At 41.7% G+C, this 23496-nt stretch overlaps 4 protein-coding genes across 4 annotated transcripts in view; 2 read left to right on the top strand and 2 right to left on the bottom strand.

The window, feature by feature from the left end:
- disp3 (dispatched RND transporter family member 3) overlaps positions 1-13157 on the bottom strand; it is a 20945-nt gene extending 7788 nt beyond the window's left edge. The window contains exons 1-10 of the mRNA XM_037681106.1: positions 12963-13157; positions 12774-12877; positions 4585-5532; positions 4284-4503; positions 4037-4173; positions 3797-3931; positions 1599-1759; positions 1297-1436; positions 1110-1201; positions 839-1003 (exon numbers count right to left, since the gene is read on the bottom strand). Coding sequence (XP_037537034.1) covers positions 839-1003; positions 1110-1201; positions 1297-1436; positions 1599-1759; positions 3797-3931; positions 4037-4173; positions 4284-4503; positions 4585-5524 — 1990 coding nt within the window. The 5' untranslated portion in view covers positions 5525-5532; positions 12774-12877; positions 12963-13157. The remainder of the gene's footprint in view (positions 1-838; positions 1004-1109; positions 1202-1296; positions 1437-1598; positions 1760-3796; positions 3932-4036; positions 4174-4283; positions 4504-4584; positions 5533-12773; positions 12878-12962) is intronic.
- Positions 1-23496, top strand: part of acsl2 (acyl-CoA synthetase long chain family member 2) — a 180440-nt gene that overhangs the window by 99605 nt on the left and 57339 nt on the right. The gene's annotated exons all lie outside the window — the stretch shown is intronic.
- Positions 1-23496, top strand: part of prkg1l (protein kinase cGMP-dependent 1, like) — a 155914-nt gene that overhangs the window by 110699 nt on the left and 21719 nt on the right. The window lies entirely within an intron of this gene.
- si:dkey-32e23.4 (dynamin-1-like protein) lies at positions 16116-21104 on the bottom strand. The gene is made up of 17 exons (XM_037681114.1): positions 21003-21104; positions 20736-20877; positions 20479-20517; positions 20253-20299; positions 20097-20168; positions 19916-20002; positions 19645-19807; positions 19164-19284; positions 18670-19008; positions 18012-18132; positions 17731-17886; positions 17547-17636; positions 17360-17458; positions 17065-17181; positions 16866-16975; positions 16607-16766; positions 16116-16519 (listed from the first exon to the last, which is right to left on the bottom strand). Exons 1-17 carry the CDS (start codon positions 21102-21104, stop codon positions 16463-16465), a joined length of 2022 nt encoding a protein of 673 aa, XP_037537042.1. The 3' UTR covers positions 16116-16462.

Here is a 23496-nt window from a genome sequence, read left to right as displayed (position 1 = left end):
ACCATCAGCCTAACAATGGATCATTAGCACACTGATGGCTGTTTACTGTTCACAGAGGGCTGAGTGATACTAGCAATCACAGAATTGTAAGAGGGGGACAGTTGAACCCGGAGGCCTCCACCCCTGTTTAACGATGGACGATTTCTTTTCACAAAGATGGCCTCCTTTACTCCTCTCTCAAACCATCGTTCCTCTCTGTCCAGGATGTGAACATCTTCATCCCTGAAAGAGTGACCGCTGGCCTGGAGATGAGTGTAGACCGCAGAGTCCTGGCCTGATGATGTTGATCTTCTGTGCTGGTCCATCCTTTTGGCCAGTGGCTGTTTAGTTTCCCCGATGTAAGACTGATCACAGCCCTCCTGACACTGCACAGCATACACAACATTACTTTGTTTGTGCCGGGGGACTGGATCTTTGGGATGAACCAGTCTTTGCCGTAATGTATTTTGGGGTTTAAAAGTCACTGGGACGTTATGTTTAGAAAATAAACGTCTCAGTTTCTCTGATACTCCCTCAACATATGGAATGACCACAGGTCTGGGTCTGGGATTCCTCCTTTTCACCTGATGGCTGACTGGAGTCACATTTTTTTTGAACGTCCAGAGGACCAGATTTAAGTTTTTTAGATTTTTCTACCTGGATTATTGAGCATGCATCAGGACCTTTTTAAGTGTTTAACTCACCAGAGTTGGGACTCTTACATTGTTTCATTGTCTGTTTATTATCCTTTAATGTGTCATATTTTTACAAATCTCTCTGCCTGTTTTTATGTAAAATTGCAGCATGGTTTCAAAAAGATCTATTTAAATAATAATAATAACTTAATGTTGAAGCTCACCAAGAACAGCTTTCCGTTGCTTCACTGCTGGCTCAGCCACTAAGTGATTCAGGGCCCTCTGAAGTTTTGTGCTGACCACGCCCATCTGCTGCAGCCCTGGAGGAGACAAAGACGTGTCCACCGACAGGGACAGAATGCCTGTGTCTCCATCTGTGTCACAAGAGCCTGATGGAGACAAAAGGTAGCGGATTTAGTGGTGCCTGAACAGCCACGTTTTACAGCCTGGACGCATTCCCTTTCCATCTACTGCAAGTGGAGATAATAATCACACCTGGCTCCATCTCCACCGACAGAAGTGCCACATCATCATCCTCATCTGACAAAGGACTGTAGCTCGAGGACAGGCCCAAAAACAACTTCACGCTTCAGAGAGGAGAGAGTTTAAAGTGAGAGACAGCTGAAGGGATCTCAGCTGAAGAAAAACAATCTCACACAGAATCAAGAAAATAACCGCTCACCAGTTCAGCCAGGCGTGTTCGTGAGGCTCCACGTGCTGAGTCCAGATACACAGAGCTGCTGGCATCAGGACAGACACCCAAAGCCAGGAGCAGCTGACAATGAGGGCCATGAACAGGCCAAAGTCATGCACGGCTGGGATCTGAGTGTCAGTTAAATGTAGCACACTGTAAACGACCTTGAAACATTCAATTTGTGCTTATCTGGCTGTCTGCTGAGAGCGGCGCTTCTATTCATCCACACCAGAGGAGCCATATTTCCCATAAAGATCCCATTAAATGCTGCATTTCTCCTCCGTGATTACCTGGGAGAAGGTGTTGGCAGCATAGGCAGCTGCCGTTGTGAAGGAGGTGAGGAATGTCGCCCTGCCGGCTGTTTTTATCGTGTAGATCATTCGCTCCTGAGGCTGCCGCAGGTGAGAGGCTTGTCTGAAGGTGCTGATGAACACGAACACATCATCCACACCTGAGAGGTGAAGAGCAGAGGAGTGTGAGAATGCTTCGGATCAGTGCACTGTAAAAAAAGAGTGCATTGTTTTTACTTTCAAGAACAGTTTAATATGTTCCCTTGATTACATAGAGGTAAAAACAAAACATGAAGACTGGAATTAGGAGGGGGAACTGGCAGGTTCTGAGAAAACGAGAAGCAGCTGTTTGGGTTTGGTTGGATCAGAGCCTGTTAGAGGTGAGAATTAACCAATTTAACTACCATGATTAGACAAACTCTTGAAAAGTTATGTGAATTTAGACAATCTACTGATTTTTGCTCCCCCCCCAGCACCAGGATTTGGACCAGCTGATTCTGGGTTAATCGTTCAGATTGTGCTTTGGCTCCGTTACTTTTGTGACCCAGGAAGCACATTCCTGCATTTTTTTGTTTTTGTTTTTATTATTAAGATTTTATCAACATTACAAACATGTGACTGCCAGGGGTATATTTACAGGCACAGAAGTAATAGTATACAAGTATAAAAAAGAACAATATAACTATAAAATGGTACAAAAGGTATAAAAGTCTAAAAAGATACAAAACAATCTATTTACAGTTTATATAGATAAACTCACATTGAGCTTTTCTAAAACTGAGATGGCTTCATTGCCTTTTTGTTTTCAAGTCCTTGAATTGTGGCTGTATATGTAAAGTTCCTTGCTGAAGTGCGTCATCCTTGACTTGGAGTTTGACCACTTTTTCTTGCGAATGTGAAATTTTCCCAGGAGAAGTAGAAGTTGGGTGAAGTAGATCAAGTCTTTGTCCATATCCTTATTGTCGAAGCATAACAAAATGTCTTTCTCAGATGTACAACAACTTATACGACAGAAAACTGAACAAATAATTCCTGCATCTTTAGAGCGTGTGATGTGCTGGTCTGATGGGCGGTCATGTGACTTCTCTGCCTGGATTACCTCTGAGATGACAAGATGCCAGGAAGATACTAATCTGTCCACGGTTTAGCTGTTTACAGCTGGACCATTTTTACTAAAAAAAACAATTTACTGTCAATACAAGCCAATTTAGAGATATTGTAATTAAACTTTGTGTTTCTATTTTTTTCTATCTGTTACATCCTTGAGAGAAATACTTTATACTTTCAACACTTTATACTTGATTTATAAAGATTTATACTAGATACTGAGAGCTCATCAAATGTGAGATTTAAGAAAAGAAAAACTACCAAATACTTTGTACTTATATGTCAGAAATTGTTTTTTGAATAAACCATAGGTTAGCTGACAAAAAACAATATTTATCAAGAACATTCATGAAGAGCATTTGTGCTGATGTAAATGTCTGAAAATAGCTGCACCTATTATTGTATCATACGCAGCTAATATTAAATAATAGATGGCTCCATAAACAATTAATATAAAATCCGAATCAAACAGCAAAATCAAAAGTTTTATTTTTGCAGCAACTTACAACCTAAGTATTTTACTTTCCCAATTTTACCTGAAACATTCAATTATTTTTGTTTTTTTTTCCTTTTTTAGTTTTCATTTGATATTATTTCTCTCTTAACATGTGATTCTTGACCTGCCATTGTGTATCTGTTCCTCTCAAACCCAGCCAGTCAAAGCAGATGGATGCTTGTCCTGAGCCTGGTTCTGCTAAAGTTTTCTTCCTCACGAGGGAGTTTTGCCTTTCCACTGTCGCCTTCATTCTTGCTCAAGATGAGAGTCTGTGATGGAGTTAAATTCAAAGCAGTCTGCTCCTCAGATAAATAATTGTATCTTATTTTTTATATATGAATGTTTCTGCTCAGTGACCTGAGATGACTTCTGTTGTAATTGGTGCTATATAAATAAACTGAACTGAATTGAAATTTACCATAATTAAGCTGAAAAAAGTTAAGAAAAGTATAGGAGGTAAGAGTTTGAAAAACCTTTGAACCTTTGACACTATTTTGGTTTCAGTCTGTAGGTTAAATAAAGCAAAGGCTTTAAATCAGTAAAACAGAAGTGACAGTATACTCCTCAAGAAAAACAATAAGTGAACACATCTTACCGATTCCAATGATAACAAATGCCGCAACTCCGTTGAGAATGCCGAGGTACCTCACCCCAAAGACAACGTGGTACAAAAACAGAGCCATCAGACAGCTCAGGCCGATGCCAGCAAGACCGAAGAAAGTCAAAAAGACTTTAAAGACACAAGAGAGCAAAGTCTGTAAACTTTCAGGTGAATCCAAACTAAGTTCAAACATGTGATCTATGCACAAGCGAAGCAAAACCGGCCATACTGCACCAGAAAAAGAGGTCAGGATGTAGACGAGCAGAGTGATGCAGGCTCCGCTGAAGACAGCCAGCATCATGTCGTTGTAGAAGGTGTGTCTGACTTCATCATCAAACAGCTCTGTCCCTCCATACAGCACCTTCACCTGACTGCACGGAGAGAAGCAGATTAGAAAACCTTTCTGGTGATGCTCTAACAACAAATATACAGAAACACCTGAATGGATTGAACTCGGACTCAGAGTTGAGGCTGCTCTGACCTGGTGGATTGCTTGGCCAGCATGTCTGCATACTGAACCACAAAGTTTTTAAAGTGAGCTCTCTGCTCATCTGCTCGGTCCTGCAGGGAGTAGTAGGACGGCAGAGGAGCGCCGAAGTGGATCTCGCTGCGTAGGAGCGAGGAGGACAGACGCTCTGGAGACAGACTTTCATCCACGTACCAGTAGAACTGTGGGTGGGTTATGGCCAGACTTAAAGAGCCTACAACAAAACACAAACTGGTGAATCAGCCGTTTAGTTAGAAGGGAGTCATTGATGACTTGTGTGACTGTGTGGACGTACCCTGAATATCAGCCAGGTCTGGCCCCATTCCATCATAGTAGATCTTTCCCCCTCTTTCAGTGGGGTAGAGGTAAGACAGAAGAGAGCTGGGTGGGGAGCAGTAAGACGGTCCCAATGGCAGGTCCCGTAATATTTCCATTGGCTTCCAGCAGAACTGATGAAACTGCGGGTGCTGCATGAGCAGGCGCTCCACACGGTGAACTGTCTGCAGGCGCTCTGGAGTGAAGATGTTGCGATCACCTTGCCCCTGAGCCACAAACACCAGCTCGATCCTCCACAGAGCTTGGCTCTGCATATAGTAGTTGGAAGCAAACCTGCGCCTCCTCATCAGAGAGGAGGAGGAATTGCTGACATGTAATCTCTCCTCCTTTGGTCTGGGATTTGAGCTCCTGTCCATCCTCATCTCCCTCTGACTCACATCAGATTCTGTCCTCGCATCCCTCTCCGCCGCTCCTCTCTTTTGATCATCTTCTGCCTGTAAAGTGCTGTTCAGCTGAGAGAAGACGACGCTCTTTGTCCCCAGCTTCTCCAGCAGAAGCTCCTGCAGCGCCTCAGCCTCCGTGTTTTCTGTGTCACGCCTCTGTCTGTCCCAGGACCCCACCTGAGTCTTTACAGCAATGGTGAGGGCATCAAAGCGCTCTGCTGAGAAGTGGCTGTGAACCTCGAAGGCACTGTAGGAGAGGTCTATGTCCAGAGGAGGGCAGTAGAGCAGCATGTAGGCAAACAGGGCACATGGCAGCAGGAAGGCCACCCCTAAAACCACTCCACTAGCCCAGGGCTGTGTGTAAACCCACCCCACTGCCCTCCACACCCCACATAAACATCTCTGACCAGCAGCATGTGTCATTCCATCCTCGTCCTCTTCTTCTTCTTCCTCCTCTTCCTCCTCCTCACCACCCCAGCTGGTCTGAAACAGCAGCGCCTCATCCTCCACATCCATGCTGGCACCTGAAAGCAACCCACATGATTATTACTCACGCACACAGCTCCCTCTGCCTTTGCTCTCCTCCAGTAAGTGAACCTGAGCATGAAATAGATGTTTGAGCTGCCAGCAGTCAACACAAGCATTAAACAAAACGAAGGAGAGGGTAACTCGCAGAAAGGTTGTACTGAGCAAGCAAGGACACAAGAGAAAGTATGTCCTCAAACAGCTGTTGACCCACTGGCAGGCTTGTATGAAGAAAGACACTGGGGGGGGGGGGGGGACTTCAAGGACTTATTAAAAAAGGTGGCTGGCAGGCCCATGCTTTAAGATGCTGCTCACATGAGCTTGAATAAAAGCTGTGATTCGATCCCTCTCTCTGTCAGGTATTATCACCTGGAGAGGGTCTGCTGGTGGGTGTTTGCATGTCAAGAGTCAAGGCGCAGTCAAGACCACTTTACACCAAATTAAATCATCTCACTCGTCTAATTACTGACAAAAGGAGCGAGAGGGGTGTTGAACAGAGCTGCAGGTTTATCTCCTGTGATGGGCAGCCTTTCACTAACGGTGTCAATAGGTGCCACTTGTTTTTGCTCGTCTACGCTATCTTGTGTTTGCATTCTGGTGGTGGCGTGCACGGTGCATGCTAACTGTGGGCAATTTATCTAGTGTCTTTAGAGCTGAGCTTTAAGGTCAGCCAGGTAAGAAACTGCATCGTGATTATGTGTGAAACAAAGCTGCAAGCAGCTCTATGGCTGCAGTGGAAACCCATCATAAAGAGGAGAACATTTAAATTTATAATGTTTCGTTAATAAAATTAACAGTCAAAGCTTCCTTAGTTTGAACAATTGTTTAGAGGCTGAATCTTAAAGTGAACTGCAGGCGGATTGGTTTGTGGAAATGTACGGTAGTTTCACCAAAGTTCATGCTCATTAATTCAAGTATAAATCCAACAATGTTCATTTAGGTCATCTGGATGGTTTCTTTTGTTGCTGAGACGTTTTGTTCTTCATCCGAAGGACTTCTTCAGTCTGAGGAGCCCACCATATAAAACTGAATCCCACAAACAGCACACTCCCAGAGTGGAAAAAAAACAGTAGTTTCCATTTTTCACACAAGTTTATTATTATTCCTCAGATTTTAATGAAACGTTCAAAAGTGATCACTGAGCACTAACACATCTGATGACACAGTTGTTTACTGTCGAGCTAAAACAGTTAAGGTTCTCCAGCTTTTACAGTCTACGTTCAACATCATCCAGTCTGATTAGTTCCATCTCAAACTGGTGCTAAATGCTGACAAAACCAAAGGGATGTTGTTTTCAAACAGGAAGTTGGTCCCAGCATTTCTTCCCCCAATTTTATCTTCGAATGGTGTCTCTATTGAATTGTCGATTCCTATAAATATTTGGGTATCTTGGTCCACTCGCATTTCTCTTTTAAGCTCCATGTCAAAAACTTGGTAAAGAAACTGAAAGTTAAACTGGGTTTATTTTTCAAAAACAGATCCTGTCTAACCCTGAATGCTAGAAAACGCCTTGTATCTGTGACTTTCCTTCACTCCATTGACTATGGTGACATTATTTACATGAACGCTCCAACAAGAACCCTGCAGATGTTGGATGCTGTCTATCATGGTGCACTAAGATTCATAACTGGCTGTAACTACCGTACCCACCACTGCACCCTGTATTCACTGGTTAACTGGTCATCATGAACTTCACGCAGACTCTCTCACTAGTACATTTTCATCTTTAAATCACTTCTTGGTCTGCTGCCTTCATACATCTCCTCCTACATGTCTCTGCATGAGTGCAGCTACAGCGTGCGCTCTCAGGACATTATTACCTGCAGTGTTCCCTCAGTGCGGACCGAACTTAGCAAAAAGGGCTTTCTCCTATTCCGCTCCCGTTTCCTGGAACATCTTGCAAAAAGATTTGAAGCTCTCGACCTTGACCTCTCTACGTGGCTTCAAACATCTGCTAAGTTTCTGGCAAGAACCAACGCAGACAGGTTCCTGTTTTTAGTATTTTACATCACTTTATAATGTAGCTGGTTTTGTTTTCATTTTTTTAATTTAATTTCTTCCATTTACTTTTCATTTTATATGCTTTTTTAAAATAACTGTCTACCATCGTCATCATTCTTTGTTTAAACCAGGTCTCTCTTGTAAACGAGTCCTTGAGGCTCAGTGAGACTAACCTGTAGAAATAAAGGTTGAACTGAATTGAAATGATATAATCGCACAAGATGGTGCACGACATTCTCCACAAGGTTTGACTAAAATGCTACAACGTGGTCATTTCTCAACATAAGATGATCTTAGTTAAAACTAATATTCCTTCAAGGAACACTGGGCGTTAAATATGAGTTACAGCAGAGGACATGCGTGTCTGCAGCAGTCAATCAGTATGGCCACCGTGTGCGACAAAGTCAGCAGTTCAGTGATAATGGAGCAGCTCATGGACGTGTGTAATGACCACATCGTTAAAAGCTGTAGCTCTTTGCTTTTCAAGAGAGGGGGGGGAGAGAGAGAGAGCTTTTTATGTGAAATATCCACAGGACTCCAATGAGCTAATGCTGTTTTATTCCACATTGCCCCCTTTTTATGCAATATATGACAATAAAGTTAAAAAAACAAGAACTCCACACCAAATCTAATATTCTGTAAGTCGTGGACACGTTTTGGCTTTTTTATTCAACTGAACAACTCTTGGTTTTATTAATTAGCGTGTTATCGTAGTGCACAGCCAAGGACAGCTGTGCTGTTTTTAAAAAAAGCGGGGGGAAGGAGTGTGAGCGTGAACTACCTGCACCCTAGGAAGACAGATATATTCATGAAGCACGGTGTTTCAAACAAATACACCGTTATTCAGCCATCCATCCACTTATTTTCAGGTACCACTTGATTACACCAGCATCTGTTTTGAAAATAATATCTGAATCCAATTCACCGGCTGCTGTCTGTACGCAGAATCACTGGCTAACTGCAGCCATCAAGAACCATTATTCTGAAATAAGCACCGTTATGCGTTTGTTTTACATTTTCTTCTGTAATGCAGAAGACTCTCATATTTCCTCCGAGATAAAGAACCAGTTAGGTGTTCGGTCTTGAATGCAAAATGTGAGCTATAATTTTGTGTTTAAGGGCAATGAAACTGAATACATCTGCTGATCTTGGTAATTAGATTTACTTAATCCTGTTAGGTTTTGTTTCTGCCTCTCTGTCTTGTTTTAATGATTGTACTCGCATTGGCAGGAGACGAGAGGAGGAACAGACGAGTGCAGCAATATGATGGGAGGAGTGCAAAGGAACAAGAGGAGAGAAGAGCTCTGGTAATGACTGGAGATCCACAGCCATTTTCCAAACAGCACCTCCATCATCTGTGAAGATATTTCATGTTAAGTATTAATAATAATTTCATCTCCACAGCTGTAATGCTGTCCCCATTTTGAAATGATAGGTTAGAAATACAATCTGTCACTTTGGAGAACTTAGTGAAGCTCTTTGAAAAGCAGTGCTCATTATTAGTCACAGCTCTTTGCTAACCCTCGCCTGTTTACACGTGTCTTACAACAGCTGCAGGTACACAGCAGCAGAAAGTGATGCACGGCCTCCGGGACACATCCATTTCTCTCTCACAGATGAGTCCGCCGCTCCTCCGTGTTGAAGAACATTACACCTCGTGCTCAATAATTATGAGCAACGCACACAGCTGTGAAGCACTGCAGAGCCTAGTATAACTAATGTGTTTACAAGACGTCAGAAATGTTCAGCGCTGCCACTTATTCTGCAGGGATTAAGAGAACTCCATTTAAACCCTGTGCAGGTGTGGGTTAAAAATCCAGTCACTTGACGTCATGTGTTTTGTATTTATTGGAATAAAAGCTGCATTTTGTTTAATGAAGCAGTGTTATTTTTAGTCATGAGAATCTTTGTCATGTAGTAATATACTGAAAACTGGAACGGATTAACGAACGAAGAAGTAATGATGTGCACGAGTTCAGGCTCACTCCCCCTCCTCTTGTATCATGTATGTTGTGCGAGCGGTTAACCTGACCTTGCCTCATATTTAAATCAGTTAGGAACTTCCTCTCTGGCTTTTTGATTTATTTTTAAGTGACGCAGCTCACCTGCTCCTGCTGCTTTTAGAGGTACATCAGCTGCTTGTAGTGGGATGTGTTGTGCAGTTTGAAACTTTATTCATACTGTCTGAGATGTCACATACACCATAAATCTAATTTAGCTTAACTTAAATTTATACACTAAAACATTTGCTTTGAGGCCTTTTGCAAATTAAGTTGTGATCACAACTATTTACACAGTAGAGCTGTCATTTCTAACCCAGGCCCAAAGCCCGGCCCGGCCCGACACGAATTCGGGGCGGACCAGGCCATGATAATGTGCTGGATGGGCAGGCTGGGTCGGTGTTGGGCTTTTGATTGCGTCAGCAGATCAACTGCGATCCAATTATATGGCAACATGGCATGTCATACATTCACCAGCAGCATGCAGCCATTTCACCGCGAGCTGACCGGCCTTGAAAGATGTAAAATAAAGTTCAGTTAAGCTTCATATGGGACTATACTGCCAGGAAGTGACCCATTGCCCAAATGGACGTTCAGCCACTGAACTCATCAGACACACCCGGCCGACGACCCAAACAGTTGAGATCCCAAAGCAGACATGTCAGAGCAGGGTCCGTGTCTGAATAATGCAGAATGCAGGCAGGAACAGGGTTTTAATGCACTTTGACGGCCATGACACCCCCTCAGCTCTGATCTTCTGCCACTTTTATTCAGCCGCACATCCGCCGACTGTTAATAACTATAGTAAGCAGTCAAAGCTTAAATTAAAAATGTCAGGGTTTTTTTCAGGTTTGGACCTGTAGTTATTGTTAATTCGTCGGGTTGGGTGGGGTTCAGAAATGATGGCTATGGGCTGGGGCCAGGTCAGATCGAATATTTTGGCCCAAATGCAACTCTGTTACACAGACTCAATAACTTATAAGAGCTACGCCCAGTTTAATCTGCAGTTCTACTGCCTGTTGCTAAATGTCTTAATTTGAAAAAGCCTCATAACATTTTTACAACTAGCACATTCCTGTGCAAACAGTCTTTTTTTTAACGGTTATATTATTGAAATATTTGCATTAATGAATTAAACAGTACAGAACAGCACGGTCTCAGTTGCTGCTATAAAAATAGAAAAACTTTACGCTGCTATATCAGAACATGTTTCTAACCCATGCACCACCTACACATGTACTAGTCAACACGTGTCTCTCTTCTCCTAATTATTTGTTTAGATCAGAATGTTTAGATGAGGTTAGATGTATTTTTGTATTTATTGTTCTGTTGTGTGTCTGCACTGTGTGTTATGTTGTTTTTCACTTTATGTTCTGTGTTGCACCGTGATCCTGGAGGAACTCGGTTTTGTACTTGTACGTAGCTGAATGACAATAAAACCTCTGACTCTGGTAGAGCTGTCGCCTCTCAGCGAGGTCGCCGGTTCAAATCCCGGCCTGGAACCTTTCTGATTGGAATTCGCATGTTCTCTCCGTGAATGTGTGGGTTTTCTCCCACAGACAAAAAACATGCATGTTAGGCTGATTGACAACTCTAAATTGTCCCTAGGTGTGAGATAATGAACGGTTGTTTGTCTCTATGTGTCCCTGTGATGGACTGTAGACCAGTCCAGGGTGTCCCCCGCCTCTCGCACAGTGACTGCTGGACATGGGCACCAGTGACCCCCTCGACTCGAAAAGGAAGAAGCAGGAAAAGATAATGGATGGAGGAATAAACAGTACAACAGGAAAATTTAAGATGAATCGCAAGAGGATTTATTCAAGTTAGGAATGTCTTGTACATCCAGCAAGATTTCATCCAGAGGTGCATTGACAGCTGAGCATACAGTATGTGGTGCTATTTTTTTTAGGGGTGCACCGATTGCAGTTTTCTGGCCGATCACAGATTTCTAAAACGTCTGACCTGTCAATTCCGATTTTGGCCGATACCGATTTTGTTTTATAAGCGACACTGTCAGGTGTTGTAAAGTCACAATGCACTTTCAATTTCCAATCTTAATTTATTGAAAAATATACCCTTGAATAATATCCTTGAAACAATACAGATTAATTTAACTGGCCATGAGGTAGTGCTCTGAAATATAAATGAAGTTCAGACAATTGTTGTTAAAACAAAATCGATTTCTCATGCAAGTATCGGACGATTTCCGATTTCCCCAAATTAAGGAACTCGGGGCCGATAAATCGGCCGTTATCGGTGCACCCCTAATTTTTTTTGTTTTGTTTGTTTGTTTGGATCAGACTTCTTTTTTTTTTAAGCAATGCCAACAATTTGTTACCTTTTTTATTGTATTAGATTAGGTTTTTCCCTCAGTTAAAGGCTGAAACAGAAAAGTGTAATAAAGTCTCTGACTCATTTAAGCCCATTATGACCGTGACTAAAATAAAAAATACAAACAAGTGGATCATCAGTATAATCACCCTCCTCTGGATCTTTCAGTTTGCATCTTGCACATGAAGTGGGAGCTCAAAGCAATCCCAGCATCTTACGACTCGCTTCACGATTGTTCCCAGCAGTTCCATCATACTTCTGCTCTTTGCATCTCCTTCCCATTGGTCTCACCCTTCTTGCTGCCTTTTCTCTGTATTTCTATCAAGCAAAGGTGAGAGATGTTTTTGCTCGTGTCACACCCTCATTAGTTTATCCCCTCTCCATCTCATCCATCATGGGCACCCCATTCAGCATCAACGTAAGCTCAGTGAGAATACCACCCAGTTTACAGAGGCATTGATTCCACCACTGCTATTCTATGAATATGTTTCTTATGCATGAGTGCGCGCAGTGTTTCTATTCTTTCCACACTCTTGAGTCTGAGCTTTAAGTCAAACTCTGTATCACCTAACAGAGATGTTCATTTCTGAGACCGTCAATGATTTGCAGCAATGTGTCCTGTGAGTGAAGCATGCTGGGGAGGATTTTTATTTTAATTTTGCTCAGCCTCGTGAAACAAAAAGAGCAAACACAACTCTCTGTTTTTAATTCTCCCACTTTGCAGCATAAATATACACTGAACACATATAAGGACACCAAACTTTTGATTTATTAAAATGGCGTGCTGTCATTTTGTATCTTACTGCATATCTGGCTGCCCCCAGCAATCAGCATATTTACATTTCATCAGCAGGAAAGTCAAAACTGTTCCCTAATCAAAGCAAATGTCTGCAGCACTGAGGACTTACCTGAGGCTGACGGAGCAAGAATCACAGGTGGAGCCTGCACAGGCCTGCCTGGTCCACTTTGATTGTTCTGAACTTGTGCTCTGAGGTTTCATCTGCTCCGTGCACTGATGTGAGAGAAAAAATAATATAATGCTTTATTATCATAGTTCATAACTCATCAGGAGAAAGGTGCACCCTGGGAAACCTTACACAAAAATCCCTTTTCCTTCCTCACTCTGCAGGAATCTTCTGTTTTCAGCAGCTCATGTTGTTTTTCCTCTTCTTTTATGCTCCACAGTCCCTTCCGTCCCTTTCTGGTCCTCCCTCCCCTCCTTTCTCAGCTGGTTGTCGAGGCGACAGAGTCAGGGAGAGACATTTCTTCCCAGAAGCTCTCCCTCTTTCTCTCTCTCCTTCTCATGGCTTTGTTCAGGCTGCTCTGACTGGCTCAACAGTCTGTGGAACACAAGGAGGGAAAAACAGCTCCAAACATCTCTGCACGCCTCTGTTCAGCACCAGAGGAGCCAGGGGAAATGTATACCTTTGTGGCAATGCCATTTTGGAGGAATCTGTCCTTGTTTAGTGGATTCTAGGTGACAAAGAGGATGCATTTGTGTTGATGCTGCAGCTGATCACCCTCCCATCATATTGGAGTTGGTATGGTCTGGTCCAGTCTCAGTTGGTGGGGTGTGCTTTAAGAGGGTGATCAGAATAACTGGTTACAGTGGAGGGGAGAGTACAAGCAAATTCAAAAGCTCACCAGATGGGAGTTTTTACATGTTAGGTTCTTTATTCTGGGGCTTAGAGCAGGTGAAATGAAGCTGCTCCATCTGGCTCTCTGCTGCGCCTCTAATAAAAACAACAGTGGAGATCGTGAATTCAGCAGATTTAATTCATCTGTGCCAAAAACATAAAAACTGTGACATCTTACACTCTCACCAACCTTTAATGACCAGCTCCAGTTTTTCTGGAACACGTTCATCACTTCTCTGCTCATGTTTAACTTGGACTGCCCGGACTCCAAAATTCATGAGAAGTACATTTTAAATGAGATTTGACAGACACAAAGGAAACGGAGGTTTTAACCTGGCACTTATGATTCTGATGTGTTTGATCATTAAGACACCCCATCTCTATCCTGACTATGTAACTGTGGTAAAGACATCTTGACCAGTATGGTCAATAAAATGCAGTAGACAATTTTGCACCACTGAGAGTGACGCAAAAACAGAGTGCCCCATTCAGCACATTATAAGCTATTACACAGAAATACTACAATCTATAGCAATGGCCTGGACAAGTGAAGGCCTTGTATAAACTTTGACCTTGATTTGTGACATTGACCTTGGAGCTGGGGTGATGAAAGGTATACACGACACTCCGTCTAGTGATCATGCACGTGTATGAAGTTTTGTTGAATTATCTTGAGCAGGTCCGAAGTTATGGGAAGGTTTGTGGACGTACACACAAACAGAGACTCTACCATGATACAACCATGATGATGTGCACACAATCGTTCCACCTCATGTGATGCGAATGACAATAAAGAACCTTGACCATGATCCTTCCACCGTCTACGTGCTCATAACAACTTAGCTGTAGCTGCGGCAGAAAACAGACTTTTGACCAGAGAACGTGTCCATTGTTTAAGTTTAATGAGCAATTATGAACCCATTCAACAAACATGTGTCACAAATATTGGCAGGCAAGAACTCAGAGGCAGAAAACATGATAGATAATCTATATTTAAATTATACAAAATATACATTTATTCACACCTCTGCACATGCATACTGATCACACACATGCAACCTTGAACACGGTTTTCAGAAACAGAAAAAGACAGAGCTTGATAATCCTATTAAAAAAAAAAAAAAAGAGTCCTCCTGAGAAAGCATAATTGTTTAAGATAGCTGATTGTTGTAAGTGATTTAGACTGAAGGGAGATGTTAAACCAGGCAACAGATAAATAAATGATTGGCACAGAGGCTGTGGGTGAAATTAGGACGTGTAGTACATTTTGAGTTGAGAACGCCAAAAATAGCTGCAACCTGAGTCTCACTCCCGGGGGCAGCTTGGGTGACTGAAGAGAGCCAAGATGGAAACATCTGTTGTCATCTTTACACTCACAGCAAAACACGGAAATATCTGAATTAGAGACGTGAAAGTTATCTGGATTTAAAGATACGTGGGACTACAACCTTTTAGAGATATTTAAACAATCAAAACTGACCAACTCTCAAGTAACAAAGCAAAATATTGGGTACCACTTTCCAATAAGCTCCCCCCAGATGGCTAATAAATAGTTTATAGATATGTTGTTAATTCCTTTATGAACACTTTATAAATCATTACTGCTTATTAAGCATTAATTAAGGGTGAAAAAATGACAAAACTGAGCAGTTTGTTGCCAAATAGTGAGCCAAATCTGTTCACTTATATATTTCATCTAGAGTTGTTTTATTAAACATTTCAGAATAAGTTACTATAAGCACAATGAACATTTGTAAACCTATTTATTTAGCATATAATATTGTACTTTATCACTGCATTATAAGTCTCTACAACTACAGATACTTAAAAGTGCCCTTAATTAATAATAATAATAATAATAATAATAATGTCATCACAATGTCAGCACTGTATGTTTCCATACAATGGCGAAATTAGTCTCTGCATTTAACCCATCCACCACCAGGTGGTGCAGTGGGCAGCTATTGAAAGCGCCCGGGGGGATTTTGGGGATGAGACGTGCTGCCCAGAGACGCCACGTGATGTGCAGTGACTGGGGATCGAACTTCGGGTCCCAAGCCGGCTGCCCTGCCTCTACACCATCTCGGTCCCCGTGCATAATAAGCAGTTATTAATGATTTATAAAGTATTTATAGAGGATTAATAACATATCTATAAACTATTAGCCATCTATAAGGGGAGCCTTATTATAAAGTGGTACCAAATATTGTTATCCAAGCGTTTTAACATACTGAAGAAGGAAATGCATGTTGGGAATGTCTGGTCTTTTCCATAATGTCCAAACACAAACATGTATTATTATGAAACAGTGCAAATATTCTGATATGTAAATGTGTTTGTGGATAATAAAAGCAACATTATTAATCCCTCGAAAGATGAAACAGCAACGTGGAGTCGCCCGATAATAACTGAAACTGACTGTAGAGCATCTTCAGAGTTGTACTGCAGTCTGAATAAACAAGAGATGACTTTTGACTTTGTTTAGATTTCTGTTAAGTAAAAAAAAAAAAAGTGAGGGTCCAAATGTTCATTTTAATATAACCAGCACCTGCGATGAGAGGTTCAGAGAAAACCCAGTTTACAGGATAAACTGCGCAGTGAGGACATCTTTGGATAACAAAATAATTTAAATAATTCACGTATGGTGCACGGTAACGTCACAATTACAGCTAAAACCTTACAACTTTCTCATCATGGGGGTGGAAAGGATTTTGTTCACGGCTGTTTCTCACATTTTCAACTTAGAAACAACACTTTTGACCTGAGTGACTATTTTGTTCTCTCTACATTAACATTCACAGTACAAAGCAACAGCTAATGGGAAAACGTTGGTCTAAATGTGCTGCGGTCATCAGTCCAGGAGGAAACTGTGGAACTGCAGCACTTTCTTTACAGTAAACTCACATCCACTCTCAAGCTCTCAAAGCTGTCCCCTGACAGACACTCGTGCACTACTTCTGCTACCACAGGTGGGTCTCTCGGATCTCAGAGATGATATTACTGGCTTTTTTGAGAGCCTGAAGAAAACAAAAGGCATAGAGGCTGGTTAGATTAACATGGCAGAGAAAAATAAAACTTGCTCTTCTGGCTTCATCCAGGTTTACCTCGAGCATCTGAGCGACCTCAGTTCGCTGCTGTGCCGTGTCCTGTGACTCGATGAGCAGCTCCTGAAGCAGCGGCTGCTTGTAGAGCTGACCCACCAGCTCGCTCTGCAGATGCTCCTTCACATGGTTCACCAGGAAATGCATCACTGTCTTTGGCACACTGCAGACGCACAGGTGCAAGTCAGAAGTCAGGAAACGGCTTTCAATAATGAGACACGGGGGCAGAGAGGGTTTTGGATCAGTTCCAGTCAAATCAAACCTGTCTTGGATGCTTTTGCGAACAATGAGGAAGTAGCTCTTGATGAGCCGCTGGATGACCTCGCAGTCTCTCTGCTCCCTGGCTGTCAGTTTGCGGGAAACAGGAACAGCCTGGTAGAGAGGGGGGCCGAGTTAAACTTTGATAGCCTGCAAGAAGGAAATCCTAAATGTTTGGTTCTCCTGATGATCCCATCACTCACTGTGTCGAGAAGGTTAATGGGCTGGCCTTTGCTCGGGCTGCCAAAGCCCGTGGCTGGGGTTTTCTCTTCCCCAACCTTCTCGTTCTTCCAGCGTTTCCCTCCATCCATGGCCTCCGCCTGAAAGCACGACCCCCCCCAAAAAAAAATCAAAGGGGAAAAGCAACTCTTACAGTCTGGCATTTTAACTTGTACTAATACAGAATGAGGCTTTACAGAGCACAAACATCAGCTGTGTACTTTGGCAGAAGGAACGAGTTATGAAAAGTGCCTTTTGAAAACAAACCACCAAATCTACCTGTTGACTGTTGACAGATGCTGAGACCTGCGCTGCATCGGTAAAATCTGGATGTTTTGTGTTTATGTAGGCAAGCTCTATGGCTACTAAATTGTGCACCTGTTAAAAAAAAAAACAGATCATCATTAGGACTTTTACGGTTTGTTATAATTAATAAAAAGATGATTTTAAGATGGCTGTCAATTACCATTTCATTAGTGATTGGCAAACGCTTCCTCAGTAACGCAGTCACTACTTCCACAATAGAATCATGCAGTTTGGGAAATCGCAGGAGCTCCTTGAACAAACAAAGACATGTTGTTTTTCTCATTAATTCAGCTGTATTTTAACAAACCTCCAGTGTGTGTGTGAATCTCATTCTCTTGGCTAACCTGTGTGCTATAGGAGGAGCAGTGCTGGATGATCCTCTGCAGCTCTTCGTGGACGAGCTCGACACAGCGCATGCTGGGCTCCTCTAGACGCTTAATTTGCCTCTTCACCAGCAACTCAAAAGACACCTCGGGCACAAAAAGTGCAGGTCGAGGACCCTGCAGGGCAAACCACACAAACAAACACAGACCAAGACCATCATTATGCCAGTCATTTATCCAAACGAGAGAACTTGACCAGAATAAATGTTCAAGGACCTGCCCAAAGAGAAGCAGGAGCTCACCGTAGCGTTGCGAATGGCAGTGAGGATATCCAGACCAGTCAGTCCTCCCAGGGGGTCGATGGACTGCAGAGTGCGGCCAAAAGTCTCATGGAATATGTAACAGATTCGAGCTCCTCCACAACTGCAGGGGAGAGGGGTTCAGCTGTGACACCGGTGCTCTGCGTGTCAGTCGTGTTAATGGAGCCCAAATTAAATGCAGTCAACCAAAAAGGGTCAATATTTGCTCTCGACATAGTCAAATGAATTAATTGCCTGATGGGAAAAGAGCTGAAGAGATGAAGTTCCCAAAAGAAGACGCTGATTCCACTTCAATTTACACTTATATTACCCTCGGGACATTACAAACGCAACATTACTCACCAACTGTGGTTAATTGCTGTTTCATGTACTAAATTCTTTAAACCACACAGCGTTCGAAAAAAAAGTTCAGAGAGCGAAAAGTAAACAAAACTAGCAGGCGATCAGGGTTGTGCTTAAAATGTAGTTTAAAAACAAAAAAGAACAACAAAAGTTTGGAAATTTTAAAACAAATGTTCATGCTCATCTTCTATTAACAGCACTTGAAACAGATTTTAAACATTTATTCAGCAAATGTTTGTAAAATCAAAGCAAGCCATTCATTTCAGAGCAGAAGCGACAGGAGTGAGGTGATACTCACAGCTCGGACGTTTGGATGTGCCTGGCTGTTCCCTCTATGGTGTTGCAATAATCGCTGGCAAACTTGGTGACAATCTGCAGCAGAGTGGCGCTCTGGTCCTCCACCGGCTGGCCGTAGCTGTTGAGCCGTGCCTGGTACTGCGCACTCAGCACGGTCACTCTGGTTTTGAGCTCTGGCAGGCAGTCACGGATGTGGTGCATGAGCAGTCTGCTCAGAGTTTTGGCCAGGTAGCGTGAGCCAGCACGGGACGCGAGCGAAGGATAATAGCGTTGCAGGAAGGCTTGCTCATCCTTCATCGACTCCTCTAGGCTCTTTTGAGTATTGATGTCATGCTGGCTCCTACGAACAAAAAGAGTTGGAGTTTAGGAAGACTTCCAGGGTAATGAGGACATTAAGCAGAACAGACACCATAAATAAACTTATAAACTTAACTTGTGATAAACTAAATAAACTGAAGGAGTTTTATCATTAAAGACAAGTTCATTATTTCTAACCTGTTAACCACTCCAATGATCCCAAGCCTCACAGGAATGACTCGACCCAATAGGACTTCCAGTGCATCAGTTCCTGCATCCATCAGGTCCAGTTTGCTGATCACCAGCAGTGTTCGACGGCCTGACAAACACAAAAATACTATTTATAATAGCCAGCAGGAGAACATGCACTGGAGCATGACAAAACACGCAGATAAGAAGTTTCTGTTGGGAGGGATTTAAAGTGTTCAGAGGAAACATTTGATGAAGATTTATTTGTTCAACAGACACTTCAATTAGAATCTGCTACCCTCCCTGATGATCATTTTATGCTCTCTTATCAATTTATCTAACCATTAAAATGCATTATGACAGCAACGTTAATATTTAAAGGGACTCTTAAGTAAAAAGACTAAGCCTCACTGTACTGAAATCTTCCTGCATCTATACTTAAGAGCCATCAGATAATATGCAACAAGAGAGGGAAAGTGAAATGTCTAACCGTCAGGATCGACCTCACGAGCCAGTTTTAGAGCATCAGAGGTGGCCAAGTCAGAGTTGGCGGGAGACACTGCGAGGATGAGGGAGTTTGGATTGGAGATGAAGGACAAGATCATCTCTTGCACTTGAATCTCAATGTCTTCTGGCTGATCTCCAACTGGAACCTGAGGCGACAATAAGTTGCCAAAGTTACTGTAACCACAGCAAAGACGCTGTGAGGATTGTGGAGATGAAATTCAATCAGCACTGATGAGACTCTAGAGTCTGTTTACCTTTGTAATTCCAGGTAAATCAACCAAAGTGAGGTTAAGGACATTGGGGGAGAAAATCTTTAAATATATGGGCTCGGGACTGATTCCCTGGAAAAGATTTTAAAAAATGATTACATGTTCATCAAATATAAAAAGTTAAAGTTTCAGCCTTTTTAGGTTCACGTGAAAACATTCTTTGCACCTTGTTGTCACCTAAACTCCGTGCAGTTTCTGCTTCGATTTCTTGTCGGATTTCCTGAAAGTCTGTGAAGATCTGTAAAATAGGAACGAGAACGACTCACCACTTGAGCTCGGCACATAAAAGATGACAAAATTTGCATTTCCAGGATAAATATACCTGGTTCTTGCAGTGCAAAAATGTACCCCATTCTTCAGCTTTGACACCTGAACCAATGAAAGTTTAATTTGCTTTATAGACAAAGCAGGTAAAAACTAGAGCAACAAAGATATAAAATCACAACTTAAATCATGCCAGATAGATTACAGTCTGAGTGAACATAAGGAATGAAAGGGTTCACACAAGAAACAAAGATAAGACCATAAAGATCAAATAGACAAGAGACCTGGATAGTTGCTTTTGGCATTTTGTTTAACCCCATTTCCTAACAGGTAGAGGAAAACAGGAAGAAAGTCAACATGTTAGCAAAGAGAAAGCAAAGGTCTACAAGAAACAAGGAGCAGTTTGAAACAGTGAATTAGAAAAGTGAGGGATATCCATGGGTTTCTTGAAACTGATAGCTGACATTTACTCAATTCAACTCTGTCTACATAACATCCTGACGTGGAAACACGCACACAGAGAAGATTTATATTGGGGTACCAGTCTCAGACTTTAATCTCTCCTTCAGGGGGGGAACATTAACAAGCTGCAAGACCAGAGGACGTCTTGTGACTATTCCTGATCCCCGAGGCAGAAAGTCCCGCCCAACCAGAGACTCCAACACAGAACTTTTCCCACTGCTCTGTAATGGCACACAGTGAAAACAATATAACACAGATGACAAGTTCAAATCAGCATTTTGTGCTAAAATAACATGTCATCCAAAATAACTCAGTTTCTGAAAACTGGACTCTAATTGTTACTAACCTGAGATCCAACCACAGCTATCTGAGGTAGCTGAACGATCTCTGCTCCCACAGTCAGAAAGACTTCCTGCAGCCGGTTGATGGTGGGAATCAGAGTCTCCATCCTTCCAGCTCACCAGCCGCACCTACTAAATGTGTTAAAGACACTTGAGCTGAAAGTACAGCAGTAACTCAGATTATTCCAAATGTCTGACACAGAGACAGCACTGTCCAACCAGGACAAAACTAGGCAATAGATTATTGTAATTGAGATAAAAACTGCATTAAATAAGAGTTTTAAGGGGAAACGGTGTTGCTTCATCAGTGGTCCTGATGAGAGGGGAGTAACGCCCCGGCCCCATTCAAACCCCACCAATCATCTCAGGCTACTGAGCAAAGGCTTTTTAATATAACAACGTATACTATTGATAATAAGCTTCAGTCTAGGTTAAATTGCAACAAATGGTAAGGTCCAAACACTCGATATTGTCGCTAACTCCAGTTCGCTAAAGACAGGAAGTGAAAGATGTGCAAGCTTTAATAATGCTAAAGCTAGTTTAGCCGCCAAAACAAAACTCGTTTCGCACTCACCTTAGACCCAAGATTATCTCTTATCCAACTTGTCGGTTCATCATACTTTAAGAAAAATAGTTTAGCATTAAAAAAAACAACCTGTATCTGAATTGAACTCTTTGTCCAAAATAGGCAGCAACACCACGAACCGTCTGTCAGAGGTAGTTTTAAACGGCTTCAATCTGATTGGTCAAAAAACAAGTGTCATCATGGTTCGTCGCAGCTGATTGGTTGTGACGTGACATTTAGTCCCGCCTTCTGAAGCCCATAAAATTAAAACTTTCAATTTCGATATCTTGGTGCTTTGATTTTACACCAGTCCATCCTTTTTCAACATGAACTTAAAACTTCTAAGACTTTAAAAACTCTGCACACAACATATGAGCAAATAATTCATTTTCCCGTGTTTTAATGTTTGCATTTATAAACATACAGTACAGTATTTACAAATAGCACAATGTGACCATCAGTGTTATAAATAAAATGTGCTTTCTCACAATTTAACAGAAAAAGTCATTGATTTGCACAGACATTGGTAATAAATAGTGTCCCCTGGGATTTTGCAACAGCCAGAAATCATGTGAAACAGTGTCAATGGATTCTTTTGTATCAGGCTGAGTCATTACCGAACTATTAAGAGGTGGAGCAAAGTGGCCGTGTTTCCTGAATCAAGTCCTTTCTAGGTGGAAATAAAAGAAAGCTGATAATCAACTGTTATTGTTATTCTTATTGGCTCAGCCACAGATTAGGCACACACCAGGGAACCTTTGCAAATTAAAAACATTGCATTTTCCACAGCCTCACACTCACACTGCTTGCAGCCTCAATGACGGACAGGATAAGGGAAAAAAAAAACAACAAACAACATAAAAATCAATTTTAAGTTATCCATTATATATATATATATATATATATATATATATATATTAGTCCATGTAAGAGGTATCCATGCTCTCGCCTTCCGGGTTAAGCAATCGTCCTGCCAAGCGTTCAATGTCATCAAGGCTGAGTTGTCGGAGTGAACGTTCATAGTCCTTCATGAAAAAAAAGAGGAAGAAACAGTAAACAAAAAAACAAACAAACAAACAAAAAAAAAAATATATATATATATACACACACAAATGACTTTTCTAAGCACTGAAGAGATAAGATTGTCTGAAGTCAACATGGTATCTGCATACTGTTAGATTTAGATGCCATCAAAACCAAGAATTGTATGAAAACTATTAAAAAACAGTACAAACACTAATCACCTAAAACAGTGATAATTCACTCTTATATGAGGTGGCTCCTCAGGTCTTTTCTCACAGAGAGAAAAATAGATTATAAACCAGAAATCCTCACGGATGTTCAAGCTAATTTCAGTTTATCACAAGCAGGATGTTGCATCAGTAAGGAAGAACAAACCCATATTTCATAACATTTACTTTAAATTAAAGGAACACATTTCTTTTGTTACATTTCTAGAAAACGTGTTCATTTTTTTTAAACAAATTTCACCTCTTCATGCAGACAACATGCAGCACCTTTATCCTGTGGTCATAGTCAAATGAAATGCAACAGTAATAGAGCCATTTCTGATCTTAATGTACTAACAATTTTCTCATCTATCCTGTTTTAATTTCTAATTGCATTACATTACAACCATTGCTTAATAAATGACCAAAAAAAACATGTAATTGTGGAATACAGTCTTAAAAGACAAACTTTTAGTTTCCTCCTATATTAAAGGACACATCGTTCATGTCTGTTTAGAAGACTAACCAAAACAGGCTCTAGAATATGATACAAAATTTAATGTGTGTAAAATAAATTCATGACTGTTGTCCTCAGAAAGACAGTCCTATACAAGTGTGTTGTAGGTCTGAACTCCAAGCTAAGGGTTAAGCAACAGTGGTGTGTGTGTGTGTGTGTGTGTGTATATATATATGTGTGTGTATATA

The sequence above is a fragment of the Nematolebias whitei genome, chromosome 8, assembly GCF_014905685.2.
Source record: "Nematolebias whitei isolate Nwh7 chromosome 8, NemWhi1, whole genome shotgun sequence".
In the NCBI taxonomy this organism is placed as follows: domain Eukaryota; kingdom Metazoa; phylum Chordata; class Actinopteri; order Cyprinodontiformes; family Rivulidae; genus Nematolebias; species Nematolebias whitei.
The sequence above is the reverse complement of the archived record's forward strand: the minus strand, read 5'-3'. Positions and strand labels throughout refer to the sequence as shown.